At 41.2% G+C, this 12,625-nt stretch overlaps 1 protein-coding gene across 7 annotated transcripts in view; it reads left to right on the top strand.

Annotated features, from left to right (window-relative positions):
* The window catches only part of DMD (dystrophin), a 2,426,617-nt gene that overhangs the window by 2,182,953 nt on the left and 231,039 nt on the right, over nucleotides 1-12,625 (top strand). For all 7 annotated transcript variants that reach the window (XM_072743155.1, XM_072743156.1, XM_072743160.1 and 4 more), the window contains one exon: nucleotides 11,841-11,919. In XM_072743155.1, coding sequence (XP_072599256.1) covers nucleotides 11,841-11,919 — 79 coding nt within the window. The remainder of the gene's footprint in view (nucleotides 1-11,840; nucleotides 11,920-12,625) is intronic.

Raw genomic sequence — 12,625 nt, 5'->3', positions numbered from 1 at the left:
CTTACCCAGTGTGGAGCCCAATGTGAGGCTTGAACTCACAACCCCGAGATCAAGACCTAAGCTGAGATCAAGAGTCAGATGCTTAACCTTTCAGCACAGTTTCCAGGAAAAGGAATATCTACTGAGTGCCAGTAAGTGGGCTTTCTGAGAACACACTTTATAACATCCCATTATCTGTCCTGAGTTTCCTCACCTATAAAATGGTCTTAGGGGCCCTTGGGTGGCTGTCAGTTGAGCCTCTGACCCTGACTTTGGCTCGGGTCATGATCTCAGGGTCATGGGATGGAGCCACACGTCAGGCTCCCTGCTCAGTGCAGTCTGCTTGTCCTTCTGCTTCTGCTCCTCCCCCAAATCACACACTGTCGCTCTCTCATTTTCTCACAAATAAATACAATCTTTTTTTAAAAAGCAATGAATTAAAAAATAAAATAGTCCTAATTGGAGGACCTTCATCATTAGGTTGTTGATTCTTTTAACTTCACTGGCCACCCACTATGAGATGGGTGCCAACCTGGAAACTGGGGACACAGAGGTGAATGAAATAGACTATGCCCAGCTCTCATCAAGTTTATTTTCTGATAGGAGAAACTTCAGTGTAGTCTCCCTAGAAAACCATTAACAGCACTGGGAACATAGCGAAAGCTCTATAAATGTTAGCTGTCATTACTGTTGTCACTGTTGCTGGTATTCAGTACTTCTATTTATATATGAGGAAACTGAGGCTCACAGACACTTAGATGAGACACAGAAGGTCAAGCAACTAGTAAGAGATTCTAACACTGCCCCGCAGAACTGGTGGCCTTTCCACTACACTGGTGGCTCCAGGAATAGGCTGTATATCAGAGTTCTTGGTGGAGCTTTAAACAAAGTACAGATTCTCAAGCCCCATTCGCAAATGCACCAGGTTAGAAATTCTAGAGACAAGCTAAGAATCTGTGTTTCAGAAGTTTCTCAGGTAGTAGTGATACATGGTCAAATCAGGGGATGACTGTGGTACTACAATCTTTCCCGAGCTACTTCGTTATGCCTATTTGTAAATATCTAATCCATAAATTCATTAAAAATAGACTCCTTGTTTTATTTTTTCTGCTTTTTCTCTTAGTGAAGTGCCTTATAAGCACTCAATAAGTATTTGAGTAATTAATTGCTTAATTATTTAATTAAAGTTGCTCTTAAAATGCAAATATTCACAGCTGTGATACTGGAAGTCTGTTATGAGCCATCATTGATCTTCCTAGGAATATTTATTAATCAGCAAAGAACCTGTACTTGGGAAGGACAAGCTAAACGTCTGGGAATGGGACTGAAGTCTCCAAACCAGATGTTCGCCACATCGTGGCGCAGCCCGGGGGCCCCTCTCTTACCTTGCCCACACTTCATTGACAACTTCAGGGAAGATGCAGAAAATGTATTAATTTAACTCAAGAGATTCCAGCCCCCTAGTTTCATTTCTTTTAAGTTGACACATGTATCTGGTTTGGGAAACTGGGGAAATCTTTGTTTTCCCCTTTTTTTTGAAAAGAAAGCAAAAAAATCCTTTATTCTTGTCACACCACGAACATGGAGTTCACTGTTACACGTTAAGATTATAAAGCAAGATCCCAAAATGCAGTGGCTGATTATTCACAGTAGACATATTAAGTCAAGAAGCTTATTTTTTCTCTCTTTGCTAAGGCACAAAGCCTGAGGCTATATGCATTTTTATTACACTTTACTGTCTTGGTTTCACTTGAGGATTAAAAAGAAAGTCAAGGTACAGTGCACATATCCTGATGGATTTTAGGATTTCTTGCTTTAGTGAAAGGAAGAATCTCATAAAGTACTTCAGATTATTGCTCAAGGAAGTATACCTACTTCCGTGATGACCTAGAAATTTGATCTTTTGTTTCTCCTATAAAAGATCACATTGTATTGGGGAATGTTTTTCCCTATAGTTTTCTACACCATGTAAAGCCGCATTTTTTAAAAAAATAGCTTTTAGATTCGAAGTGAAAATGTCTACAATAGTTCAGGGAATTCTTAAGACTGTTCAAGGAGCATTAGAAAACACCCCGGGCTGGGGCTGGGGGGGGGGGGTTGGTGGCAAAGGATGAGGGAGGCAGGGAGGGGAGTGGGAGAGCGCTCAGCCTGAGGAGTATACGGAAACCCAGGCCAGCAGTGGGACTAGAGACCAAGGGAGTGAGGACATGTCCAATTTAACTCTACTTCTGACAAATCCACACCAAGAAACAATAGAAGGGCACTACACCAGCCTCTATCCCTTGTTTAAAAGCTTGAAATGCACTTCATTATTTTGCTTGTGTCTTGTTTTCTGATATGCAAAGGAAAGAGAAGGACCCACTGGTGTAGGATTTGGAAGTGCAGTCAATAGATGAGATCTTCCGGCTTATTGACTTGTAACCAAGGACCTGATACTGGTTTGGCAGCTCTGCATCAATGAGCGGAGAGAAAGGAGCTTTTCAGTGGCCGGGAGGAGAGCTGGCAGCTGGGATCAGGGACTCCTGGCAGACAAGGTTCTCGGATATGCAGTCAAATTGACTGTGAAGGGAGTCAAGGTCAGGGAGCTTTGGAAATGCTGCAGGTAGTGTGGGATGTAAGGAATGTGGATTTCCTTGGTTAAGGAGTGTTGTGGTGTGCAGATTTGAGCAAATTCTCCCTTCTGACCATTATATCAAGGTGACTAGTAGAACAGACTGAAAATCTGCAAGTGTATCACTGCCCAAAATAGAAGAGTTTCACCGGGAAACAAAAAACTATATAATTACTGGTGGTGTATCTTTTTTCATTTCTCTTCCTGATTTCATATTTCGGTATGAATTTGCTAACAGCTTTATAGGTTGTCTTTTTTTCAGACGATACCAGTTCCGATATAGTCCCTTGATAATTATATCAAATTGCCACTTCTGGTCCTTGGGAACACTCCTGTGAGCTAATACCAGGAGGGATAATTATGTAATTACCATGTGAGCCTGATGCTACTTGTGGCCCAAAATGCCCCTAGAAAGGAATGCGACAATGGCCTCAGGAAATTTCTGTGAGAACGATATCTTCTAAATGTGGAATAAATAAAAGCTCAAGAATAAACAGCGGAGGCTGGTATGCAAATGATTTAATGTAATGGTGTTGCAAGGTGCGAGCCACTTGACTTTAAGTTCCTGCTGCAAATCATGACATACATTAGGAAAGCTTTTAAAAGGGAACCGATTTTTTTAAGATAAAATCTGCATCAAGTTACATCAGCCAAGCAGAGTAATTCAACTTTTATCTAAAAAAAAAAAAAAAAAAAAAAAAAAAAGGCAGAAGTAATGCTTCCTATGATCTCTTCCCTTCCCGTCACATTTTTTTCCAGCAGTCTGTGGATGTAACCAAACTAAAGATTTTGACAAATGAGGCAGGATAGGAGGCTGATTGCTGCTTTTCTAAATTAAAATTAATGATACCCTGAAGGTACTTGCGTCTATGAAGTCAACTTAATGTTGATATAACCTGACTCCATTATCACAGAACAAGGCAGTTGCATGAGCATGAAAACCAGTAAACACACTTCTAAGGTGCACATGAGAAATCAGTCAGGTGAAAGCTGAAGGCTGAACAATGGGCTAGAGGACTAGGGGTTGGTCCTCCCGTGCTTTCCAGTGGATAGAGGAGTCCACCAGAATGATTGGAGAAGCCATGGGCTGTGTTGGGGAGGAGAAATCATTTTCTTTCTATCCTTCTAGGTTCTTAGTGGAGACCATCTGTAATAAAAGACAGATGAGCAGGAGAAAAGCAAACAGACATTAAATAACATATATAAAAGGGTGAGACCCAGGAAAACCCAGCAACTCACTGAAACGGCTCAAGCCACCACCTTTAATGCCACTTGCAGCTAAAGACAAAGAGGCTCGGGTCTGGGAGGGGGGGTGGATGCAGTTAGGGGAGGTGGCCAGGAAAGCACAGTAAACAAAGGTAAGCTGCTTATGCAGATCTCATTTTGCTTTCTCCGTTGATCAGGGTTTCTAGAGATTTGGTCATCCTCTGTTTCCTGAGACTGAGCAGGAGACACCCTTAAAATGCAGATTTCCCTTATAAATGTAAATTTCTCTTCCAAAAGGGTAACTTCTGGTTTCAGAGCTTCTCCAGTGTCTGCTGTTTCTTTAAAAACTAATGGGCTTGAATAATTCTTATGCCAAAGAAGCATATTTGGGGGTGGCAAATTCTGCTGCCCTTCAACTGGCTCTAGGCTAGGCTCCCATTGACGTCATGCCTCACCTGTCTGGCGGGGGGTGCACAGGAGGTTCATTTTAGGCTCTCTCTTCTTTAGAGTCCATGCGCTCTTCTGGAAGGTTGTACAGAACACAACTGGGAAGGGCTGATGGGAGGCAGAGAGGCAAATGGAGGAGAAAAGAAAGGGAAAACAGAATAAGAAAAGGAATCAGAGATGAAGAAAAGAGGTAATCAACACAGAAATAGAAGATAGAAGGGGGAAGAAAGCTATGAGGGAGGAACATAGAGGTGGATGAATGATGGTCTCAGATGGCACACACTAGCATCCATGCAATAAATCATACGAAATCAACTCATAATTATGCTTCTACTCTGAGTGAGCACTCTGTTAGCACTGGCTGCTTCCCCGTGATCTATTTTAAAGTCCAGCGCAAGAAACTCTTTCTAACTCAAAGGTGTCTCAATGTCAAGAAAACATAAATTGAAAACTCAGCCAGTGTTTGCATTCAACAAGCCTGGATGGTTTTGCCACAGAGCTATACCTATCACAAGCTCTCATCCCAAACCTTGTCTCAGACTATTTTTTTTCTAGTCACAATTCAAAATAAATCAGAATTAGAACAGTAGATTTTCACTGAAAGGGATTATAATTAGTTAAAAGGATTCTAACTGAAACTGTTATAAATCTCAAGAGAGTTTCCAGGATAATGATTGGGCATATATTTATGAGTATTAGAAGGATTTGGAAGTAAGAATGAATTATGAACGCCTCTCCAGCCCAGACACATGCATTCAGAAAACTGTATGAACTGCAAAATTCCAGGAAAAAAACTCATGAATAGACTGTAGAGAGTCATTTGTGTACATGTGCATGGTTTATTCTCTATTGTCACAGCACAAGGAGGGGGTTGGGATTTTTGTTTGTTTGGGGTTTGTTTGTTTTTTTACGGGCTCATTAGTGAAGGTGTGAAGTCTGGTTCTTGCATGCCCATGGATATTTAACAAAGGTCTAGACAAACAAAGCCAGAAAATCGAAATGTACATGCCCAGATGTACATGCCCACTTAAATCTTTTCCCAAGACTGGAGTAAACATGATTGATGCATATAGTGCCAATAAGAATGCTTGGACACTAGGTAGAAATCACTTTGTTGAACAATGTTTTCCATCAGGAGGGACCCTTTGGCTCTCCTTAAACCTCCAGTGAAGATGAAAACTTAGAGTTGAAAAAAAAAAAGAAAAGAAAACTTAGAGTTTATTAACAGGTCAAAAGAAAAAGTGGAAGTCCTTGAGAATGGGAAATTAACTTTATTTGAACATTGTCACATTTGAATTTAAATAAATTTACTTGAAATCATTTCTAGGAGCCACAATATTGTGATCTCTCCTTTTTCTTCCCCTTTTGATTTAATTAAAACAATTTTGGAGGAAAAAATGAAATAAGGATATCTTTCAAAACACGCAGAGGAATGGACTGAGGTTTGGGAAATAGTCAAAGCAAGGAATAGAATGTGTTATCATCAATTTAGTTGAATAAATTGGTTTCATTCCTTATCCCCCAAATTTTATTCTCTAATCTACCATAATCATACTTAGCACAGTGCCTAACAGATAACAAGAACTCAAAAAGTCTTTTGATTCATCACATTTATCAAATATGTATTGACCATCTCCTAGGTGTTAGGCACTGTGCTAAACTATGAATAAGATCGCCAAGGTCTATATCTTCATGGGCAGGTAACTTGCCTTCTAGTAAGTATCTTTTGAATGAATGAAGAAGCATTTCTTAACGGCATGAAAGAAGCAAGGTCTCTGTGCAAACAGTACACTTCCTGCAGAACTCACCTGAAATGAGAAAGCAAAGGAGAATAATATATAGTCCTCCCAGCTCTCGAATACGATTGAAAGTTAGAACAAAACAAATAGGAGCGAGATTTGGGCTCTTGCTTTGTCTTGCAAATTATTACGTTAGAATTTTTGGAGTCCAATATTTCAGGCCCAGTAAATCTAAATGGTTTTCTTCCTTAAGCTTTGATCATCAAGAAGGAAGGAAAGAAAGAAGGGAGGAAGGCAGGGGAAGTCTTTCCAAAAATTGTGCTGGGAATCTCACAATAGAGAATTCTTCATGCAAAATACAGTTGTTAGAGTGACACTTCTTTTAAGATTTTATTTATTTTATTTATTCATGAGAAACGCAGAGAGAGAGGCAGGCAGGGACATAGGGAGAGGGAGAAGCAGGCTCCATGCAGGGAGCCCGACGTGGGACTCGATCGTGGGTCTCCAGAATCATGCCCTGGGCCGAAGGCAGATGCTCAACCACTGAGCAACCCGGGCGTCCCTAGGGTGACACTTCTTGAATAAACTGTACATTAATTCATTCAACTAATAATTAGAGTACCTGCTATATGCCAGGGACTGTGCTAGTCACCGGGAATATCATAGGGACAGAAAAGATATGTCCCCGTCCTCACAGAGCATAGTTAACAAACAAACAAAAAAAAGACTTTTTAAATTTTTCTCTGACATGCTTTTACTGAGGAATACTGCAAACTAGATTACGAGTACTCAAGGAGCAGATGGCAGTTTCTCGCCCATCTGGGATAGTTCTAAAGAAGAGACCCTTGTGTATCAATAGATAAGGAGTCTTCCAGTTCTAAGCTTTCATGATCTATGATCTAATAGTAGAAACAGGATGTACGCTTCCCCCAAAAGATGTTATACTTGTATTTCTTTTTGCAAAAGGAAACAGAGGTCAGGGAGCCTGGAGGGGCTCAGACAGTTAAGTGACCAACTCTTGATTTCGGCTCAGGTCATGATTTCAGGGTCGTGGGATTGAACCCCATGTTGGGGCTCCAAGCTCAGTAGGGAGTCTAAGTATTCTTTCTCTTCCTTTCCCTCTGGCCCTCCTCCCACTAAATAAATAAATCTTTTTTTAAAAAAAAGGAAACAGAGGGCAGCCCCGTGGCAGGGTGGGGGCTCAGCGGTTTAGCGCCGCCCAGGGTGTGATCCTGGAGACCCGGTCCTGCGCTGGGCTCCCTGCGTGGAGCCTGTGTCTCCCTCTGCCTGTGTCTTGGCCTCTCTCCGTCTCTGTGAGTCCCATTAATAAATAAATAAAATCTTTAAAAAAAAAAAGGAAACAGAGATATTGCCTGTTAATTCAGAAGAAATTGGGTTCTTCCTATCTCTTTGAAGAATTCTGGTTATACTAGTTACACTCCTTTGGCTCTTCCTACCCTGCTCACCTTCTAATCCCCAATCTTACCCTTTTTATTTTATTCTCACTTGCCTTTTCTTCCCGTAATGACTGAGACAAATTGTCAACTGGCTCTACATGACACCTCCAGTTAAAATCTCACTGTTATGTCAAATACATCACATTCCATATGAATTCCTACAGCCACATGCCATTCCCTCCCTGCCCCCCCCGCCCCCCCCCCCCCCCCCCCCCCCCGGCTTTGGCTTTGGAATTTCCATATTTCTATCAGCAATATCCTTATCCTCCCAGTCTTCCACGCTGGAAATACATGAGTTCTGTTTGCTTCTTCCAAAATGAAGCTCCAACACCAAAATTCATCAGTTCTTCCTTCTTTCAAAATACCTCCTCACCTGCACCTTCTCTCCCATTCCAGGCCATACAGTCTTCATTGGAATGCACGTCATCCCATACCTCAGTGATAGCAACAGCCTCCACCTGGTCCCAGCCTCCAGGTCCTCCAGTCTGTTTTAGGCCTCACTGACTCAACTGCCTAAACTTTACTCAAATCATGAGTCCCTGCACAGAAATCTTCGCTGGTTCTCTTGGCCTTGCCAAAGAAATCTTGAGCCTCAGAGTCTGGAATGCCTTGCTTTGTATCTCTGCTTCCGAGATACCTAGTTCTTCACACCTCACCGACCTCTACAATAGCCGTGTTCAGCCCCTGGCCTTTCCTTGGCTCATCCCTCCTCTTCACCTCCAAACCTTTATGTGTCCGAAGATCAGAGACTCTAGTGTCTGCTCCTTGTGTGGCTCTTTGGGTTTCACAAATGCTCACCAAGTGAACAGAGGACCGAATAAAGAAGGAATTATGCCAGGATGGAAGGTGCTAACATATGATTTGGGACTTTTCTTCCCAGTCTGTATATAGTACTTGATATTGGTTAAAAACACAGCCAGTTCGAAAGGTCCAATGCATGGAGCTTATTGTTGCAAAAGTTTATCATATTTCATTTCCTTGCCTAATTGCTCACAGAATAAAGTGCCTTTGTTCTTCAAGTTTTTCTCTTTCTGAAACCGATGTCTTTATCACTTGTGCATTCAATCCATGCAATACCTTTGTCCAAAGATAATTTATGAAAAAAAATATTTTGTGCTTGATTCTTTAGTTCCTTTAAGACTAGTTTCTGAAGTTTTCAGTTCATTACATGATACATTTTAATTTCAGTCTCTCTCTGTCTTTTGCATTTTCTTAACTTTGAGTTTTTCTTAACTCACTTCTGTCTCCTTTTCATTTATTGACCATATTGGGCACACACTGGAAACTACCTCTGGTGGTCTCCTGGTCTAAAAGAAACTGTCTTTCAGAGATGAGTGGCCTCTAATGGACTCAGATGCTGCCTCCGCCTAGTCACTGTGAATCTACCAACATCATTGCCAGGGGACAGGGCCTGCAGCACAGTCACGCTCCTTTAGCACGTGTTCCCCTAGGGATTTCTTTCTCAGGATGTGAAAAGATCTCTGATTACTGTCCACTCCCCAGTGGCCTCCTCATCCCATCTTCCCCGCCCCCAAGCTTTCACAATCATCTCTTGATTAATTTGTTCATGGAATGACCCATTCTGCATTTAGAAATAATTATGTATTTCAAACATTCATTTGCATGTGTTCTCTATAATCTATGGCATCACATTGTTCATGACCAGGAACTGACCTTGCATTAGGTCATAAAATATACCAACGACTAAACTTTCACAGATAGGTACACCAGATTTGTTCTGCATTCAGTAAATTGAAAGGCCAGCTGCAGATTAAATATATATAAAACATGTTTCTTTCAACTTTAATCTCTAAAATAGCAGTTAAAAGCAAGAGCCAGACTGAATGAGTTTGAATCCTGGCTCTGCCAATTTACTAACTACTTAAAGTTGGGCCAACTTTGCTATTGTTGTTTTTAACCTCTCATGCTTCGGCTCCTATGTCAGTGAAGTAGGCAGATACTATGACATCTTACCCCTGAGTTACTGTGAAAATTAAATAAGTTAATTCATATTGCCATGACCAGAGTGCTTAATAAATATTACCCATTTATTGGGGTGCTTGGGTGGCTCAGTTGGTTGAGTGTTAGACTTTTGATCTCAGCTCAGGTCATGATCTCATGGTCTTCAGATCTAGCTCTGAGTTGGGCTCCACACTCAGCGGGGAGTCTACTTGAGGATTCTCTCTCTCCCTTTCCCTTTGCCCCTCCCTCTCACACACGCACCATCTCTCTCTCAAATAAATAAATACATCTTAAGAAAAAAAGTAAAAAGATGTATTTATTTATTTGAGGAAGAGAGAGCACATAGAGTGAGAGGGAAGGGCAGAGGGAGAGGCAAACTCCCTACTAAGCAGGGAGCCCCATGTGGGCATCGATCCCAGGACCCCAGGATCATGACCCAAGCCAAAGGCAGACATTCAACCAACTGAGCCACCCAGGAACCCCAAATAAAAAAATCTTAAAAAAATATATTAGCCATTTCTTTGTGTCATATGCATTGCCTTGCACGTGATAACCTATTCCTCTCCTTGTGTTAATCATAATAGCAACAAAACAGTAGCTGCTAACATTCATTGAGTAATTACCATGTGAGAGAAACCAGGCCAGGCACTTCACATGTCTTAGCTATTTCCCACAGAAATTCTGTGAGGTATGTCATATCATTGTCCCATTTTACAGGTAAGGAAAGTTAACATTAGAACGATATACCCAGAGGCATGCAGTCAGGGTCAGTCCACATTCTTGCTTATTCTCCCATAATCTGTCTGCCTCTCTGTGTCTGTCAGTCACCCATCCACATTGGTTTGCTCAACTAGTCATTAAACCTTTGTTATCACTTACTGCGTGCAGGATTCACTGTATCCTGCCAGAGGGAGCGTAAGGGAAGAGAAACAAGGAGTAGTCCCGGCTGTCAGGGAGTTCACAGTGCACTGTAGGAGATACTCACGTCCATGCAACTCAAACAGATGGTATGCTAGAAGTGCTCCGAGTAGAAGCTAGGTGCTGTGAGGATGCTGGCGAAGCAATCACTTCTAGCCCTGGGGGAAAAAAAAGGGGCTGTATACATATATAAACGACTAGAACTGGAAGAGAAGAGGGAGAAGAGCACTCTAGAGAGGAGTAGCAGCAAGAACAAGTCCTACAAGTGCGCAACTGGCTGGAATATGGTGGGACAGGCAGGTTGAGTTTGGCCGGTAGCACAGGGTCATATGGCTGGGAAGGGAGATTTCAAGTGTTCTTCATGCTTTTGTGTGTGTAACAGTGAAGCAAATCCTGCACTTTTTGGAACTCCACATGCTTTTCCAAATATTTAGTCCCAGTAAAGATGGGCAAGGCTAGGAGAAGGTGAAAAAAAGATTGTTCTGGATCTCTGTTAGGCCCTTGACTGATACTGCAAAGTCAGAGTTGGCTTTAGACCATACTACCCAAGGCAGATTTTGGATCAGTTTAATACCTATCGTATCTCTTGGGAATTACCCACACCATAGAAGCAAGCCCACTTGAGCTCTGCTGGCTCTGGGTGAGAGCTGGCCAACCCCTTGTTTAGCATGGGCTGTTCAGAACCAAATTCAAATCCAGATTTATGAAACCTCAGGCCTGGGACCACCACTAATATCCAATTGGCAGAATGCCACATGACAAAGTATACCATTTCACCCCTAAAATTCCTCCTTTTTCCCCACCCAGAGTGGAATTCACTAAGCTATCAGGACACTGTCAATATATAACAGAAAAACTTAATAGAAAAAAAAAGAGTGGTAATTTTTATTTCATGCCACCTAAGGATATACTTCTCAGGAATTTTCATGTTTACTAAAAACTGAAATCTGAACATTTCTTTCATCTCATAATCTCCCCTGTAATTACCCTCTACTTAAGCCTTGCCTCTACTTCTTTGATACTTGAGTATTAATCAACTGTTGGTTACTTGTGAATAATCACTCAGTGATCTATTAATCATCAATAGGATTCCAAAAAACATTAGTCGAAAACAACAGATGAAGACAAAATGTATGCCCTTTCTGAGCTCCTTTAGCCATCTCGTGTCACAGGGAATGATGACCTCCCTCACCTTTGCATGAAAGATTTAGAGTGTGCATTTCTGATGGTACTCACTGGAGCAGTAGTTCATTTGTGTCTGCCAATGAGTAGAGTGTGAAGGGGGAAAAACTCATTTTAACATTATCAAGAAAGCAAATCTTTTTTTGTTTGGCCTTGGTTTGATAAAATAGGTCTCAGAGGCCATATATGGTAAACGGATATTAAAACCAGGCTTATAAATTGTTGCTTTAGTGTTATAGCTTTCGAGGTCCCAAAGATCTTACCAAAAAGGGTACATTGTTTTCATTGCTCCTCATTATATCTGATGAGAGAACATCATTTCTCTCCTCTTCCTCCCAGGTGGCCATTGAGGACCGCATCAGGCAGCTGCATGAAGCGCACAGGGACTTTGGACCAGCCTCCCAGCACTTCCTTTCCAGTAAGTTGCTATCTCCTTTCCTTGCTTGATGTCTTCATTGGGTCTTGGTAGCGAAGAATCAAGAGATGAATTGCAATCGTCTTTGCCAAATGTGCTGGAAGCATAAATCGTCCTGAAATACAAGTTAGGGGGAGAATCCAGAGGGTTAGAAGAGGAGGTCCGATTAGATCATCTTGTCCAGTTTCTCAGCTGATGCATAATTGTTTCCTGTAGTGTGTTCTCGAGTGCTAACTTTGGTAATATTTTTGAGTCTTTAGTTCTGCTTATAGCGGTTCACTTCATAAGCTGATAATTATGGTGCCATATAATTATGATAGGATAATTCAATATGTGTTACTGGGAATCTTTAATTCTTTATCTCTGCATAATTCATTAAATACTTCCTGCATCCAAATTGGAAGCTCAGCCTGTTGGGTTTCCTTTCCCTAACTATTCTTACTGCTCTTTTATCCTTGACCACTCTTCATTCATTATACTTTAGTTTTGCTCTTTTATTAATTATATTTGTGTCATTCATTATATTGTTAATGTATATTATTAATAAATAGTATGTGTTTTATAATAAATACTAAGGGAAACAGCCTTAGTTAATGGAGGGCTTGATATTGGAACATCCTGTTAATATAACCAGACATATTAAATTGTCAAGCTCCTGTTGTCCTCTGATTGACGTTATTAATTTCTACCACTCTTTCTTTGATTACAA

This window comes from Vulpes vulpes, chromosome X (genome assembly GCF_048418805.1).
Source record: "Vulpes vulpes isolate BD-2025 chromosome X, VulVul3, whole genome shotgun sequence".
In the NCBI taxonomy this organism is placed as follows: domain Eukaryota; kingdom Metazoa; phylum Chordata; class Mammalia; order Carnivora; family Canidae; genus Vulpes; species Vulpes vulpes.
The sequence above is the reverse complement of the archived record's forward strand: the minus strand, read 5'-3'. Positions and strand labels throughout refer to the sequence as shown.